The sequence below is a fragment of the Bufo bufo genome, chromosome 2 (assembly GCF_905171765.1).
Source record: "Bufo bufo chromosome 2, aBufBuf1.1, whole genome shotgun sequence".
Lineage (NCBI taxonomy): Eukaryota > Metazoa > Chordata > Amphibia > Anura > Bufonidae > Bufo > Bufo bufo.
The window spans coordinates 195,190,678-195,208,236 of record NC_053390.1 but is presented as its reverse complement, the minus strand read 5'-3'; the positions used below and the strand labels follow the sequence as shown (position 1 = coordinate 195,208,236).

Sequence of the window (17,559 nt, the reverse complement as noted above, 5' to 3'; positions counted from 1 at the left end):
GGAGCACTATTGGGGCATATGGTGGCACTTAGAAGGGGCATTTTTTACTGGCATATTATGGGGGACACTATGGGGAAGGGAGAGCAGCACTATGAGGGAATTTACTGGGGCACTATATAGGGGTATTTTATACTGGCATACATTATGGGGACATTAGCTCAACAGCGGGCACTAAGCGGGGGTATTTCATGTACTGTCATATTGTAGGGAGAATTATTAGTACTAGGAGGTATTATGCGGAGCTTTGCTAATGCTGGGGGGCTATGAGGAACATGATTACTAGTATGGGCACTATAGGGGCATTATTACTACTAAGTGTGCTCTGGCAGAGAATTATTTCTATTTTGGGGAGCCCTGTTACTTTGGGGGGCACCCTGCCACAGTATCAGCTTAGCACAATAATTTTTGGGGGACATTATCTTTATACTATTAGTGTCTGGGCGCAGTTATTTTTTTAGAGCACTGTGTGCCAATAATTGTTGAGGGGGGCACTATCTGTGTGGTAGTAGTATTTCCAGGGGGACTGTTTCTGTAGTATAGTATTGGGGGCACAGCGGGCACAGTATTGGGGGTGGCAGGAAAGGGTGTTCAGAAGATGATGGAAATGTGGGAAACTAATGTCTGTTTGTTAATCTCTGCAGAGATGGGAGATGGCTGAAAAATCATCATGGCGGTCTGGTCTGAATGGAGAAGATGAGGAAAGAGAACGTCTACAACAAAGGTGACATCACTGGATGTAAGAGGTATGGGGCGCTATGTAGGAGAGGAGATGCTCCGGCTCCTCCCCCTGCCATTTGCAGAAGGAGGATTCAGAGCTGGGTGAGGATGGTCAGGGGGGCAGCAGGCCACGGGCGGGTGGCAGATGGTGGGGGGAACCACAGGCCTTGAGCAGGATCTGGGGAGGGAGGAGAGCGGAGGAGCTTCCTGGCTGTAGCTGGTTATATAATCAGGCAGTGCAGCCAGGACAGGCCTCCCCTCTCGGTATGATGTGTAGAGACAGGCCGCAACTATAGAATGTCAGCTGTACAGTGTTTGTTGGGAGTGGCCTATTATATGTAGGAGGGGCTTTTAATAATGGGCAGGGCCAAAAAATTTGCGGCGCGCTTCGCATTGTTATTTTCCTGCAGGCCTTTTAGAATCGCCAAGTAAAAGAATCAGCACAACACACTACACCCTTTCCCTGCATTTTTAAATATAAAGGGGGCTTTGAAAAATTCAATTAGCATAGCGCACTACACATGCCGCATTTTTTTGCCTTTCGGACCCCCCCTAAAGAAAATTCCTGGGTGCTCCCCTGACGTTCATTAAAATGAACCAGGCCTGGATCCCACAGGACTTTTTATGTTGTCCCACAGCCATTGTTATACTCCAGGGCAGTTTGTGCGTTCTCTCGTTGGCTATGTACTCAGCCTCTTCCACCTATGCCTCCTGGCTCAAGTATACCAGCTGCACCTCAATAAATGGCTAAAGTTCACACACAGAATTCAAGGGGTTCTGCAGTTCTTTTAAACTGATGATCTATCTGCTGGATAGATCATCAGCATCTGATCGGCGGGGGTCTGACACGTGGGACCCACGCCGATCAGCTGTTTGAGAAGGCAGCGGCGCTCCAGGAGTGACGCGGCCTTCTCTCGCTTTCCCTCAGGCCCAGTGACGTCACGACTAGTATCACTGGCCCGGGCGCAGCTAAACTCTGTTCACTTGAATGGAGCTTAGCCGCGCCCAGGCCAGTGATACTAGTCGTGATGTCACTGGGCCTGCGGTGCTACTGCCAGCCTTGCTGCCTTCTCAAAAAGCTGATCGGCGGGGGTCCCGAGTGTCGGGCCCCCGCCGATCAGATGCTGATGATCTATCCAGAGTTTAAAAGAACTGCAGAACCCCTTTAACAGACCAAATAAAAAAAATACCAAAAAACACAAAAACAGTGTTGGCTTCCTCCTCCGCCTCTTCAATCTACACTGCCATGTCTACAGCCTCCTCAACCACCTTCTCCACTTGGATCTCCGCATTCTGGTTCAAGGTTATTATTTTTTATTTTATGTTATTTTAAGTCATTTCCCTATCCACATTTGTTTGCAGGGCAATTGTACTGCTCTTACCCCTATTTTGGATCCTCTTGCAACCCTCTAGTTCTTTCTATAACTTTTTTACAGCCATTTTACAGCCCCAAAGTTCAAGTCCCCATTGACTTCAATGGGGTTTGTTGTTCGGGGTCAAGTTCGGGACTTTGAAACAAAGTTCGGCCGAACCTAAACATCCACCAGTCCGCTCATCCCTAGTTGTGACCATTCCTTTAGTATTTTCTAGTGTCCTAGTCCCTGCTTTCCAGAGTTTAGAAACATGACCTACTACATTGTGATCTGCAGCAGTATTGTATGGATCATATATACATGGCTATATATGCAAGGACGGCATAATAATAATATAATAATGAAGACATTTCATGGAGCCTTTGGCCTTATTCACAAGTCAGTATTCCCCACGGATCCATTGAATTTAATGGTTATATTTAGATGTCTGTTTAGTCCACAGAATAAGGGCTTGTTCACACGACGGTTGCCCCTTCGTGCTGTGGACCGCAAATTGCGGTCCGCAATGCACGGGCACCGGATGTCTGGCTGCCGCATGGGGATCGTGACCTCATTCACTTAAATGGGGTCTGCGATCCGTCCGTTCCGCAAAAAGATAGAGCAAGTTCTATCTTTTTGCAGTGCGGAGGCACGGAACGGAACCCACGGAAGCATTCCGTAGTGCTTCCGTTCCGCATCTCCGGATTTGCGGACCCATTCAAGTGAACGGGTCCGCATCCGTGATGCGGAACGCACACGGTGGGTGCCCCGTGTATTGCGCGCCGCAATACGGCAATGGCCGTGTGAATGAGCCCTAAAAGGAAGCCCACGCTACTTTGGGTTGTTTTCCAGACCAAACACACCCATTCTAGTTTATGGGTCAGTGAAAACCACGAGCATCCATGTTTGGTCCATTTTTCATGGGCAGTTGGTTGGAGACAGTCTGGAAACCCCCTATTCAGTGGGATGGGCCACTATACATGTTTTTGGCCGCATGTGAAAAACTGAGACACAGAACAAAACCGGATGCAACACGGATCAACATGATCACAGAGAAAAAAACTGATTTATGAATAAGGCCTAAGACTCTTTACACATTACGTTTTCCAGTTTTTATCGGAGGTATCTGTAGGGAGGTTATCCCATATACCTTTGACGGATGCCACTCTAAAGGCTTCCATGTTAAAAAAAAATATATATATATATATATACATACCACGTGTTTTTTCTTCTGGATACCTCTGTATAACATAGTTCTAGTCTGGTTCCCTATTCAATACAGCTAAAAACAAACAAAAGGTATACTAAGGCTACTTTCACACTTGCGGCAGAGAGATCCGGCAAGCAGTTCCGTCGCCGGAACTGCCTGCCGGATCAGGCAAAATGTATGCTAACTGATGGCATTAGTAAGACTGATCAGGATCCTGATCAGTCTTAAAAATGCCTGATCAGTCGAAAAAATGCATTGAAATGCCGGATCCGTCTTTCCGGTGTCATCCGGCAAAAACGGATCCGGCATTTATTTTTTCACCTTTTTTTCAGTCTGCGCATGCGCAGACCGGAAGGACGGATCCGGCATTCTGAATGCCGGATCCGGCACTAATACATTCCTATGGGAAAAAATGCCTGATCCGGCATTCAGGCAAGTCTTCAGTTTTTTTAGCCGGAGATAAAACCGTAGCATGCTACAGTTTTCTCTTTTGCCTGATCAGTCAAAACGACTGAACTGAAGACATCCTGATGCAAACTGAACGGATTACTCTGCATTCAGAATGCATGGGGACATACCTGATCAGTTCTTTTCCGGTATAGAGCCCCTGTGACGGAACTCTATGCCGGAAAAGAACAACGCAAGTGTGAAAGTAGCCTAAGGCTAGCCTACCGTGTCCAGCCTAGCCGGATACTGCTGTGCACCGCCACACCCCATTGCCTATAATGGGATCCAGCAGTTTCCTGCATGAGCGCCGGGTTTCAGCCAGACAAAGACCAGTGTGTGCACCAGTTTTTGTCTGGTCAAAACGCGGCGCCCATGCCAGAAAGCGTCAGGGTCCCATTCTAGTCAATAGGGTCTGGTGGTGCACGGCAGTATAAGGCTAGGCTGGATGCGGTGAACTCCAGCAGCCTGTCCTCTGCTGGAACAGCCTGCTTTACTGCAGGTGTGAAACTAGCTTTAGGCTACTTTCACACTAGCGTTGTTTTAATCCGGCGTTCAATTCCGACACCGGAACTGCCCGCCGGATCCGGAAAAACGTGTGAAAACGGATTACATTTGAATCCTGATCAGGATTTTGATCACAATGAAAAAATGCATTGGAAAAAACGGATCCGCCATTTATGGACTTTCACTTTTTTTTTAAACATTTTTCGGGTTTAACATGCAAAAGCCGGATCCGGTTTGACTGAACACACGGCGCCAGATCCTGCGTTAATGCAAGTCAATGGGAAAATGACCGGATCCGGCGTTCAGGATTTTTGGCCGGAAGTAAAAAATACAACGTGCTACGGTTTTCTGAAAAGCCTGATCAGTCAAAAAGACTGAACTGAAGACATCCTGAACGGATTACTCTCCATTCAGAATGCATTAGGGTAAAACTGATCAGTTCTTTTCCGGATTTGAGCCCCTAGGACGGAACTCAGCGCCGGAAAAGAAAAACGCTAGTGTGAAAGTACCCTTACAAATACTAACCCAGCCGAGGAATCCACTGGGTGAAAGAAGGGCTATGGATATGTGTGATATATGTGCCAGGAGCCTTCCTGAACCTAATACAGGGGGGCCCACCAAAAAGGAGCCCGTCCAAATCAAACTGCCTAATAGTAAATCTGTTTTAGTTGCCCATAGCAACCAACCAGAGCTCAGCTTTCAGTTTCTACAGGGATCTGAAAAAATGAAAGCTGAGCTCTGACTGGTTGCTATGGGCAAACACAGATTTACTATTAGGCAGTCTGATTTGGCGAGTTTTCCGTGCGGCTGCAACGTGTGACGTGAAACGCACAGCACCGCACCCTGACCCATACAAGTCAATGGGTCTGTGCACATGAAACACTTTGCAGACAAAACCTGCTTGTGAAATCATGTGCGTTTTACTGAAGGCGTCCTGAGAGAATCTGGAACGCTTTGTGTGAAAGGGGCCTTATAGGGTCACTGGGAGTTTACGGCTGAAATACCATAATAGCTGTTGTAACTTATGGGAGCTCATGGGGCGCTGTGGCCACAGGGGGCAGGACTCTTTCCTGCAGTGTAAGCCCACGGCCCCTGTGTATTGAGGCTGCACACATTCAGTACACGTGCACCGTCAGCGGCCATGTCTCCTCTGCCGCTAAACAACCCCAGTCTCGCGCTCCTACAACCACCTCTCACAGCGTCGCTAGGGGAAAGCTGTAAACTTTCACCAATCAGCGCGAGAGCTCCTCCGTTACCATGACTACACTGGCCGGGACATCCGGCGTTCGCTGTTGCTAGGAGACATAGGGAGACCACTTTTCTCGACAACTTTGTGTAGCAGTTTGAGGATAATTGTGCGGCCGGACTGCTGAGCGGTAAGTACAGCCACCAGTGTGCTGTGTGCAGGGCTATAATGCAGCACCGGAACTGATCAGGGCTAGAAGATGCACTTACACCTTGTGCGTGGGGGCCCATTGATGCTCTGGTACACAAGTGATCATTGTTATCCCTGTACTGTGACATCAGTGTTTATAATCACTATACTGTGACATCAGTGTTTATTCTACCTTTACTGTGACATCACTGAGTTTATTATCCCTGTGCTGTGACATCACTGTGTTTATTATACTGTACTGTGACATCACAGTGTGTATTATACCTTTACTGTGACATCACAGTATTTATTATCTTGGACTGTGACATCACAGTGTGTATATACCTTTACTGTGACATCACAGTATTTATTATCTTGGACTGTGACATCACAGTGTGTATATATCTTTACTGTGGCATCACAGTGTTTATTATCCTTGTACTGTGACATCACAATGTTTATCTTGTACTGTGACATCACAATGTTTATTAACCCTGTACTGTGATATCAATGAGCTTATTATATCTGAACTGTGACATCACTGTGTTTATTATCCCTGATCCTGTGCTGTGACATCACTGTGTTTATTATACCTTTACTGTGACATCACAGTGTGTATTATACCTTTACTGTGACATCACAGTGTTTATTATTCTTGTATTGTGACATCACACTGTTGATTAAGCCTGTACTGTGATATCAATGAGCTTATTATCTCTTTACTGTGACATCACTGTGGTTACAATTCCAATACTGTGACATCACTGAGCTTATTATTCCTGAACTGTGACATCACAGTTGTCCTTTTTCATTAGCTGTGACATCATTATGTTTTTTTATGCTACCTCTGTGACTTTATACCTGTTCTATGATGTCACTGCCCAGTCTTCATGTAATTCATAGTGACATCACTGCGTGTAAGAACCTTTTCCTATGACTTAATAGTGTTTATCTATGTACTGTGATACATAACTGTGTAGGTTATTCCTGTTTTATGATGTCACAGTTCAACATATCCTGTGGCCTTGATCTCTGCCCCAGTCTTTTCTGTGCGGTTTGCTCACTTTAAATATTACTTTTGCCCTTTGATATGATTGTATTTAGTTTGTTTGTGCTGAGATAATCAGTGTTTATATCAACATTGTGATGTCACTGTATGTATTATCCCTGTACTGTGATGTCACTGTGTTTATTACCCCTGTGCAGACTGTGTGTATGTTCAGGAGTATACAGTCAGGTCCATAAATATTGGGACATCGACACAATTCTAACATTTTTGGCTCTATACACCACCACAATGGGTTTGAAATGAAACTAACAAGATGTGCTTTAGGCCTCATGCACACGTGTTTTGCAGTCCACAAATCGCGGATTCGCAAAACATGGATGGCGTCCGTGCGCGTTCCGCAATTTGCGGAACGGCACGGACAGCCTTCAATATAAATGCCTATTCTTGTCTCCAAAGCGCGGACAAGAATAGGACATGTTATATTTTTTTAGCGGGGCCGCGGAACGGAGCAGCGGATGCGGACAGCACACAGAGTGCTGTCTGCATCTTTTGCGGCCCTATTGAAGTGAATGGGTCCCCATCCGAGCCGCCAAAACGGCGGCTCGGATGCGGACCAAAACAACGGCCGTGTGCATGAGGCCTTAATTGCAGACTGTCAGCTTTAATTTGTGGGTATTTACATCCAAATCAGGTGAACGGTGTAGGAATTACAACAGTTTGCATATGTGCCTTCACTTGTTACGGGACCAAAAGTAATGGGACAATTGGCTTCTCAGCTGTTCCATGGCCAGGTGTGTGTTATTCCCTTATTATCCCAATTACAATGAGCAGACAAAAGGTCCAGAGTTCATTTCCAGTGTGCTATTTGCATTTGGAATCTGTTTGGATCTGTTGAGATCCAAAGAGAGGTCACCATCAGTGAAGCAAGCCATCATTAGGCTGAAAGAACACAACAAACCCATCAGAGAGATAGCAAAAACATTAGGCGTGGCCAAAACAACTGTTTGGAACATTCTTATAAAAAGAAGGAACGCACCAGTGAGCTCAGCAACACCAAAAGACCCGGAAGACCACGGAAAACAACTGTGGTGGATGACCGAAGAATTACTTCCCTGGTGAAGAAAACACCCTTCACAACAGTTGGCCAGATCAAGAACACTCTCCAGCAGGTAGGTGCATGTGTGTCAAAGTCAACAATCAAGAGAAGACTTCACCAGAGTGAATACAGAGGGTTCACCACAAGATGTAAACCATTGGTGAGCCTCAAAAACAGGAAGGCCAGATTAGAGTTTGCCAAACGACATCTAAAAAAGCCTTCACAGTTCTGAAACAACATCCTATGGACAGATGAGACCAAGATCAACTTGTACCAGAGTGATGGGAAGAGAAGAGTATGGAGAAAGAAAGGAACTGCTCATGATCCTAAGCATACCACCTCATCAGTGAAGCATGGTGGTGGTAGTGTCATGGCGTGGGCATGTATGGCTGCCAATGAAACTGGTTCTCTTGTATTTATTGATGATGTGACTGCTGACAAAAGCAGCAGGATGAATTCTGAAGTGTTTTGGGCAATATTATCTGCTCATATTCAGCCAAATGCTTCAGAAATCATTGGACGGCGCTTCACAGTGCAGATGGACAATGGCCCAAAGCATACTGCAAAAGCAACCAAAGACTTTTTTAAGGGAAAGAAGTGGAATGTTCTGCAATGGCCAAGTCAATCACCTGTCCTGAATCCGATTGAGCATGCATTTCACTTGCTGAAGACAAAACTGAAGGGAAAATGCCCCAAGAACAAGTAGGGACTGAAGACAGTTGCAGTAGAGGCCTGGCAGAGCATCACCAGGGATGAAACCCAGCGTCTGGTGATGTCTATGCGTTCCAGACTTCAGGCTGTAATTGACTGCAAAGGATTTGCAACCAAGTATTAAAAAGTGAAAGTTTGATTTATGATTATTATTCTGTCCCATTACTTTTGGCCCCTTAACAAGTGGGAGGCACATATGCAAACTGTTGTGATTTCTACACCGTTCCCCTGATTTGGATGTAAATACCTTAAAATTAAAGCTGACAGTCTGCAGGTAAAGCACATCTTGTTCGTTTCATTTCAAATCCATTGTGGTGGTGTATAGAGCCAAAAATGTTAGAATTGTGTCGATGTCCCAATATTTATGGACCTGACTGTATGTGGTGTTACATTTGCACCTGGGACCTAGTGCCTGAAGTGACCCTGCAGTTCCTCTGCCACCTAATACCTCTTTAACACATGCGTGATGACATTCGTGGCAAGATGGTCAGTGGTTCATCCCTGAAGATGTCCCTGAACAATCCTTGTTTGGTCTGTGTGTCCGTTTTTTGCCCTCTGTGTTTTCCATATTCCACGGACACGGCTCAGCTGAAAATTAATTTCCAGAGCATCTCCTACTAATGGTCCGTGAATAGTAATTGTTACAATGAATCCGTAAAAAAAACGGATGCAACACGGACACTCTCCGTATTTTTTGCGAATCTACATTCTGCAGACTGCAAAATACATAAGGTTGTGTGAATCTACCATAGGCCTAGTTTACACATCAGTTAGGCCTCATGCACACGAACGTATTTTCTTTTCCTGTCCGTTCTGTTTTTTTTGCGGACCGTTTCAATGGGTCCGCAAAAAAAACGGAAGTCACTCTGTGTGCATTCTGTATTTTGCGGAACTCAACAGCTGGCCCCTAAGGCTCCATTCACACGTCTGCAAATGGGTCCGCATCCGTTCCGCAATATCGGGAACGTGTGCGGACCCATTAATTCTCTATGGGGCACACGGATGTCATCCGTATTTTTGGCGGATCTGTTTTTTGCAGACCGCAAAATACATATGGTCGTGTGCATGAGGCCTTATTGTGAGGCAAAACCGGGTGCGGGTCAACAACATAGAGCAGGTGCAGATCTTTCCATTATACCTGATCTCTGTGGAGGCTCCACTTCTGGCTTTGGCTCACAATCACTGATGGAAATCACTGACCAAACACTGAAGTGTGAACTAGGCGTAGCTTTCCAGTGGTATAAATTGCATGTAATGTTGAGGGTTTGGATTTGGCGGTGTGGGTTTAAGACCTTCAGGTTACACCACTGTTGTGGTTGATCTGGAAAGCCATGCTACAATACATTACTTAGATCCATGAGACTGGCCAAGATATTTGGTGAAGCTTTCTGCACCTATGTGTCATTCCATCAGTGCCTATGCTGCTGAATAAACGCTCATTCAGTCGACTGTATGTGCTTTGTAGTCCGCTCATGGCCAGCCCTATGATAGAGATGACAATTCTTGAGGACAAGAATAGGACACGCTCTATCTTTTTGCGGAAGTACAGATGTGGACAGCACATGATATGCTGTCCTCATCCTATGTGGCCCCATTGAAATAAATGGGTCTATATCCGTTCCGCAAAAATTGTGGAATGGATGTGGACACATAAATACGGTCGTCTGAATGAGCCCTGACCATAATGATGGTCTCCCAGAATCATCCATTGCCACCTGAGTGCTACAACTGGAAGAACACAATTGAGTAGCGGAAATGTTATCAGAAGTTCCTGGATCCACCTCTTCCCAGCTGCCATGTGTTGTACTGGGAACCCCGCATGTGATAGAGCCTCACCTCCTGCCACCTACCATAGCTGAAGAAAAAGATGGGGAATGGTTCCTTGTGACCTGTGTGCCAAGACACTGACAGAACCCAGAAAGTGGCATCCTTCAAACAGGTCTATAGGGCAATGAGCAGGCATTGGACATTGCTTTCATCCCTTCTTCTCTGGAGCAATGCCAATGTATGGTCAGGCGTAAACCTGGGTGTCCATCCAAGCCCATCTGGAGGAGCAGATTGCAGAGCATATTAATATGGGCAGTTCAGTCACACAGGACCTGCCGGCAGCCATGGTAATTAGTTTTGGTATTTAACATCTTTGATAGAAAACTAATTAATTCTGTCAAATTGAATTGTCATTTTCTCTAAAAGTGTGAAGGAGTAATTTGTGTAATGAGATGAGTAGCATTGTGGTGAGGAGTGAATGTCCTGGAGACATCTTCTAATAGGTTCTCAATTACTGCTCTACTGCAAGACTACACGGTGGGAAGTGAGGAAAAAAAGACGTGTCCGACCCTCCCTCTCCTCTTGACTTGCGATATCCTGAATTGATCAGCTTTGGAAAAAAAAAAGAAATAAAACTTTTTTGATAGCACAAGTTTTTTTTTTTTCGTTTTCCAAAGTGGGTCATCTCAGCTGAGTGCTCTGCCTAGCTCATCAGTGCGGGGGCGCCCATGTGCTGTGCCAGAATTTAGCCAAGTTGAGGGGGGCACAGGCAGGAGTAGCAGTGTTTGCTGCAGCCCTAGTGAAATTTTTACCTGAGTACACCGCTGACATGTCACTACTAGAATACTGATTTTAAAGCTCGATAGCACCCAAGACGTTGGGCGCCAACTTGAGTAGGAAAACAGCTAAATCGATTAAATGGGTTTTCCGAAATTTTTCATACTGATGACCCATCCTCAGGATAGGTCATCAGCATGCAATTGTGGGGGTCCGACACCCAAGCCTCCTACTGATCAGCTGTTTGAGGAGGTTCTGTGAGCGGTGTGGCCTTCTCGCAGCTTTCCCTAGGTCAGTGACAACACGTTCATCAGTCACTTGACCTAGGTGCAGCTCAGTCCCAGTCAAGTGAATGGGGCTGAGCGCGATACCCAGCACATCCGCTATACGATGTACGGCGCCGTGCTTGGTAAGCTGGGGGGAGGTCTCGGTGTGCTTGGTATCACACTCAACCCCATTCACTTGAATAGGACTAGGCTGCGCCTAGGCCATTTGGCCAATGAATGTGTTGTCACTGGCCTAGGGCAAGCTAGGAATTGTGAATGTGAAGAAGGAATAAGCAGCTGCCAGACTCCTCTTATCTCCCCAAGAAGCAATCGTGTAGTTGAAATTCAACAGCCTAGTCCATAGATGGTCGACCCGTCCCACTGAAATCAAAGGGTTCTAATGTGTATGACCAGATTTTAACCCACTAGCAAGAGGAAACATGTTTGTATTCTATATCATGTTCACATTTAGCCATTTTTTCCATCAGGACAATATGACTGATACAGTACAAGACAAAGAGACAGATTTTGAAGATTCAACAGAAGAGGATATTGGAATAAGTAAGGAATTTTCTAACAGATGAATATTTAGATTATTCCCATCTCAGACATTTATGGCGTATCCACCACTGTCTTCAGAACAGGCCCCCCCATTCCAGAAGCAGTCTGGCCTGGATACAGGGATTAGGGGTGATCTTGACTACAGAAGCTACTCTGTTTCTGTAATTCCCATTCACTTGTATGGGAGCTACCGAAGCAGTAAACCATAGCCCACTCAACTTTTTCTCATTGTCCAATCAACTTCAGCATCTGGACAGGGTTGGGGAGACCAACATCTAGCAGACATTTATGGTACATCCTGTGGATATGCCCTTAGCTGTAGATACTAACCCTTTATAGAAGTTGCCCCATCTCGCCGTTTCCACAACGAGATAGGACTAAGTGCCAGCACCAGGTGGCTGGGCTTACGGAAACAGCCAAGTGTGACCCACTACCATATCAGAACAAGCTATGCTGCTTCTCTTACTTCTGTGATCGGCTTGGCTGTTTCCATAAGCCTGGCCACCTGGTGCTGGCACTTAGTCCCATCTCGTTATGACATGGGACAACCCCTTTAAGACAAACAGAATCAGAGCATGATCTGTATAAAGAAGATATTCTTCCCTAGAAGCAACTTTACCTTGTATAGATATGGAATCTGACAGAAGATGGCAAGATTTTGGTTTCTGTCAGATCCATGTAAGATGTAGCTGAGCACATGAATCCTTAACGCTGAATTCTCTTGGTAATGTTGTGCCTCCAGCTAGGGCCAAAGTACAATGCGCAAATGCGCTGTCTTACTCACCCCTCCTGTCCTGGCCTGCAGCCTGGACCCATTGTCCCTCCTTGTCCTCCGACCGCCGGAGTCTTATTCTCTTCTGGCAGGCTGCATCCGGTGCTGCCCAATCTGTTTCCTCCTCCCATAAAGAGCCAGTACCTGTGCATCCTAAGTCTTGGACTCATCTCAGTCTGTTCCTGACTTTGAGTGGTGCCTGATCCTTAGGCACTTCGCAGCGGTGTCTCTGACCCCATGGGTCAGTTGCCAACTACACTGGGACTACTCCAGGAGGTAGTGGCCTGTTTAGATCCCAGCAGCGAAGTCCACATCACCATATAGGGGTTAAAGAGTGAAAACCAGGGGACAGCCAGGACAAGGCCCTTAGGTTTAGCCCAAAGCCAAACTGGTTAGTTGCCACAGTGGGTCCGCCGTCTGTTACCCCCGTTTTATCACAGTGGCTGATGTCGGACAATACATTTGATACATTTTCCTGAATGTCAGTTTGCTCATTTTGCGCCCAAATTGTAAGCCATGTCCTTTCCTGCTTCCGTACTCTCTTTTCCTCAGAATCACCCCTCCTTATTTAATATAAAGTGTGTAAAAAATAACAAAAAATGCACTGCAAGTTTTTGGGTACAGATTAAAGTATGCACAATGTGCCTCATGGTAAACTTGTTTTTTTAATAAAAACATTCAAATACGAATATTACAATTTATCTTTAAACGAAAGTAGCTCAAGTAGAAATACACAGTTTACAGAGCTGATCCTGTTTGTCAAAGGGGTGGCAAGTGCAAAAGTTATCCCCTGTCCACTGCATAGGGGATAACTAACTGATCGTTGGGTGTCTGACTGCAGGGTCCCCTCCTGAAAACGGGGGCTCCCATTCTGATGCGCCTTGCCACTCTATTCATTCTCTATGGAACTGCCAAAGATAGCCGAGTACAGCGCTATCCCCACAAATCAGATAGTTTTCCCCTCTGACCTGTGGCACAACCCCTTTCAAAGGGTTTTCCAGGATTCATATATTGATGACCAATCCTCAGGACAGGTCATCAACATCTGATCGTGGAGGTCTGACTCCCAGCACCCTCACCGATCAGCTGTGCCCCACTGCTCCAGTAAGCGCGGCAGCCTCTCCCTAGGCCAATGACATCACTTTCATCCATCACATGGCCTAGCTGAATTGGGCTGAGCTGCAGTGTACGGCACTGTGCTTGGTAATCTGCGAGGAGGCCGCGGGGCTCACCAGAGAGCCGAGGCCTCTTCAACAGCTGATCGGAAGGGGCGCCGGGTATCAGATCCCCCCTGACTAGATATTGATGACCTGTCCTGAGGATAGCTCATCAATATAGGAGTCCCCAGAAAAACCCTTTAATGTTTTTGAATGTATTGTTTTCTGTGTTATTTAACATTTGGGTCTATTACAGATCTTCAGATGCACCTTCTGTCAGATGATAGACGTAGGGATCACTGTGATTACTTATTGGACGCATTGGATGAGCAACTTGACCAGCTACAGGTAAGAATGCAGATCAACCTACGTACAGTATCGTTGTCTCCACACGCCGCAGTTTTTCTTGCAGAAACCTTTATGGCTGACAATCCATTCCATTCAGATAAATGGGACTGATCTGAGTTCATTCCGGGAAGCACGCTCTGTGTGTCAGCGTTATTTCCTGCCCTGAACTCTGCTCCTATGATACGGACTCACGGCAGTATAATTAATGCTGTGGGGTCCTGCCCGTCTTCTGCTGCAGTCAACTGTACTGACGGCATGATGTAACATAGTAACATAGTACATAGTACATCCTGCAAGTTGATCCAGAGGAAGGCAACAAAAAAAAAACCCTGTGAGGTAGAAGCCAATTTTCCTCACTTTAGGGGAATAAAAAATTCCTTCCCGACTCCAATCAGGCAATCAGAATAACTCCCTGGATCAACGACCCCTCTCTAGTAGCTATATCCTGTAATATTATTACACTCCAGAAATACATCCAGGCCCCTCTTGAATTCCTTTATTGTACTCACCATCACCACCTCCTCAGGCAGAGAGTTCCATAGTCTCACTGCTCTTACTGTAAAGAATCCTTTTCTATGTTTGTGTACAAGCCTTCTTTCCTCCAGACGCAGAGGATGTCCCCTCGTCACAGTCCTGGGGATAAATAGATGATGGGATAGATCTCTGTACTGACCCCTGATATATTTATACATAGTTATTAGATCTCCCCTCAGTCGTCTTTTTTCTAAAGTGAATAACCCTAATGTTGATAATCTTTCAGGTTACTGTAGTTGCCCCATTCCAGTTATTACTTTAGTTGCCCTCCTCTGGACCCTCTCCAGCTCTGCTATGTCTGCCTTGTTCACAGGAGCCCAGAACTGTACACAGTACTCCATGTGTGGTCTGACTAATGATGTGAGTACACTTCATTACAGCGGAGGTCGGGGGAGAACCCATCATTATAATGCCGTGAGTCTGTGTCACAGGAGCAGCGTTCAGGCTGGGAAACAACGCTCACAGAGTATTTCCTGGAATGAACATGAGAGGAGAGTGAAATCCATGGCCGATCCGCAGCAAAGTCCATGTATCTGTAATATTTTATATCTTTACAAGGTGTCTGAGTGATTCTGGCTCTTAAGGGTGTATGCAGATGATTGCTAACGAGCATTCGTAGTAATGCTTGTCAGTATTAATCTGGCAGTATAATACTGCCGATGATTGCCCAATGAATGAGAAAACACTCATTCATCGGGCCACCCAAATATTTTTACAGGTTAACAAATCATCGTTGCAAGCGGCAGATCGTGGTGTCTAACCGGCAAACAATGATTCAGTATAGGGAAGCGCTATACTGAGAATGAGATCTCTGCTAGCGGGCAGACGATTGCCGGGAAGGAACGCTTCCTTCCCAACAATCACCTGTGAAATCGGGCTGTGTAATAAACCCTTTGTTTGCTTATATTGATATATTAAATGCCTTATTCTGTCTAGTGCTACAGTGGGATCACAAGACCTCTCCGATCCTCAGTTTCTTTTAACTGATGACCTATCATAGAGATTTTGTCCATAAGATGGCCACTGATGAAGGGTCCCTTGTCCATTCAAACACACTGCACCTTCACTAAGATCGCAACAGTGCAAGTGCAGTGGAGGAGGTGGAGTGATTTGCCTGGTCACATAACCCTCCATCAGCTGCCATCTTATAGACAGGACCTCTGTATGGACCATACCATAGACTTGGGCAACACGGGGGCATACCTTATAAAATATTGAAAATGGAGCAGAATATGAACAAAGGCAATATTAGTAAGTGCCATGCAATCATCTTACATACACATTGGTCAGCAGTAGCCATAAAGTGGCCAACCCGCTTTAACTTGTTTTACCTTAAAAAATTAGCAATGCACCAAAAACGGCATCTATTTTTTTTTAAGCAGTTTTGCCATGCAACCACACTGTCTGAATACATCCTAATTGTAAAAGACGTACTTGCCACAACTATGTTAAAATCATATGCTTTACACTAGTCACTTAAAAGATAAAAAAGATTCTGTCATCAGTTCATGAAAACTGCTGACATGGGTAGAAGATAGAAGTTAATACATACCGTACCTCTGTCCCTGCCTTTAATGGAGTACTATAAAATGAGCTTTGAATGTCACGGACGCCGCTCCGGCAAGTGGCTGCCATGAGAGGAGGGGTTTCACCTGCAGCCACTGCCTGTAAGCCCTGCCTTTAAAGGGCATCTGTCAGCAGTTTTGTCAATGCAAGACCACTGACAGACAAATGTAGGCAATAGTAATAGGACAGGAAATAAACCAGTAAAGAAGGATCATGCTGCCACTATAGTAAGAGAAGCATGATCCATAGTAGGTGTAGGTAGTGCTATAATGTAATATTACCTGTTCAGCAATCTCTGCTGTCTGAAATGTCTGGGATATGCAGCAGCTTATGATTGCCCAGCATGCCCAGCCCAGAGGAGCACCTATTTTCCATCTCGCCTGAACATACTACGCTAGGAGGGCCATGTTTCTTCTTGCAAGTAGGAGCAGGGGACAGGAGATAGTACAAACCTCTGCTTTTTAATTTAATGTGGTGCTTTAAAAATGAACTTTGAATGCCGCAGGTGCCACTCCTGCAAGTGCAAGGGCACCCGCAGGCTGCAGTGCTTCTAGCTCAGTATCCGAGTACAGCCTCTCCCCTCTGCTGTATCGTGCAACCAGGAGACCGCTGAAGCTGTCACTGTGGAGCTACTCATACTCTGGTTTGTATTATCTCCTGTATATGTTTTGCATTAATTAAACTGCTGACAGATGCCCTTTAGCTCTTTCACAACCTTGTGATTTTCCGTTTTTGCATTTTCATTTTTTATCGGCCTTCCCAGAGCCATAACTTTGTTATATTTGCAGCACAAGTTGTACATTCTAATGGAACCATTTACTGTTCTGTACAATATAACGGGAAACTGGAAAAAATTCCAAATGGAGTTGAGTTGAAAAAAAATAATTCCACCACAGTTTTATGGGTTTTGCTTTTACAGCGTTCACTATGCTGTAAAAGTGATCTGTGGGTCAGTTTGATTACAACAATACCATTTATGTAGTTTTTCTTGTGTTTTATTACTGAAAAAAATTTCAACTTTAGAAAAATACGTTTTTTCTTGGCATCGCCATATTCTGACCCTTTTTGGGGGCTCCTTTTTGTGGAGCAATTGGTACTTTTGATTGATACCAATTTGAAGTGTGTCTGTGGTATTGATCACATTTTATTCAATTTTGTTTGGGAGGTAAGGTACAAAAAAAAATGGCGAATTGGCCAATTTGATTGTTTTACCTTTACGCTGATCACTGTATCGGATAAATATTTTTATTGCCGGACGCGGCAATGTCCATGATGTTTATTTTTTTTATTGTTGATTTTTTTTTTTTCCTAGGGAAAGGTAGTGATTTGAATTTTTATGTTTTTTAAAACGTATTTTTAAACACCCTAGGTGACTATAATATGCAGTCAT

At 45.2% G+C, this 17,559-nt stretch overlaps 1 protein-coding gene across 3 annotated transcripts in view; it reads left to right on the top strand.

Annotated features, from left to right (window-relative positions):
• Positions 1-5,548: 5,548 nt before the first annotated feature.
• The window catches only part of LOC120991398 (trichohyalin-like), a 76,660-nt gene continuing 64,649 nt past the window's right edge, over positions 5,549-17,559 (top strand). For all 3 annotated transcript variants that reach the window (XM_040420216.1, XM_040420215.1, XM_040420214.1), the window contains exons 1-3: positions 5,549-5,606; positions 11,720-11,792; positions 13,978-14,069. In XM_040420216.1, the coding sequence (XP_040276150.1) occupies positions 11,726-11,792; positions 13,978-14,069 (159 nt within the window). In that variant the 5' untranslated portion in view covers positions 5,549-5,606; positions 11,720-11,725. The remainder of the gene's footprint in view (positions 5,607-11,719; positions 11,793-13,977; positions 14,070-17,559) is intronic.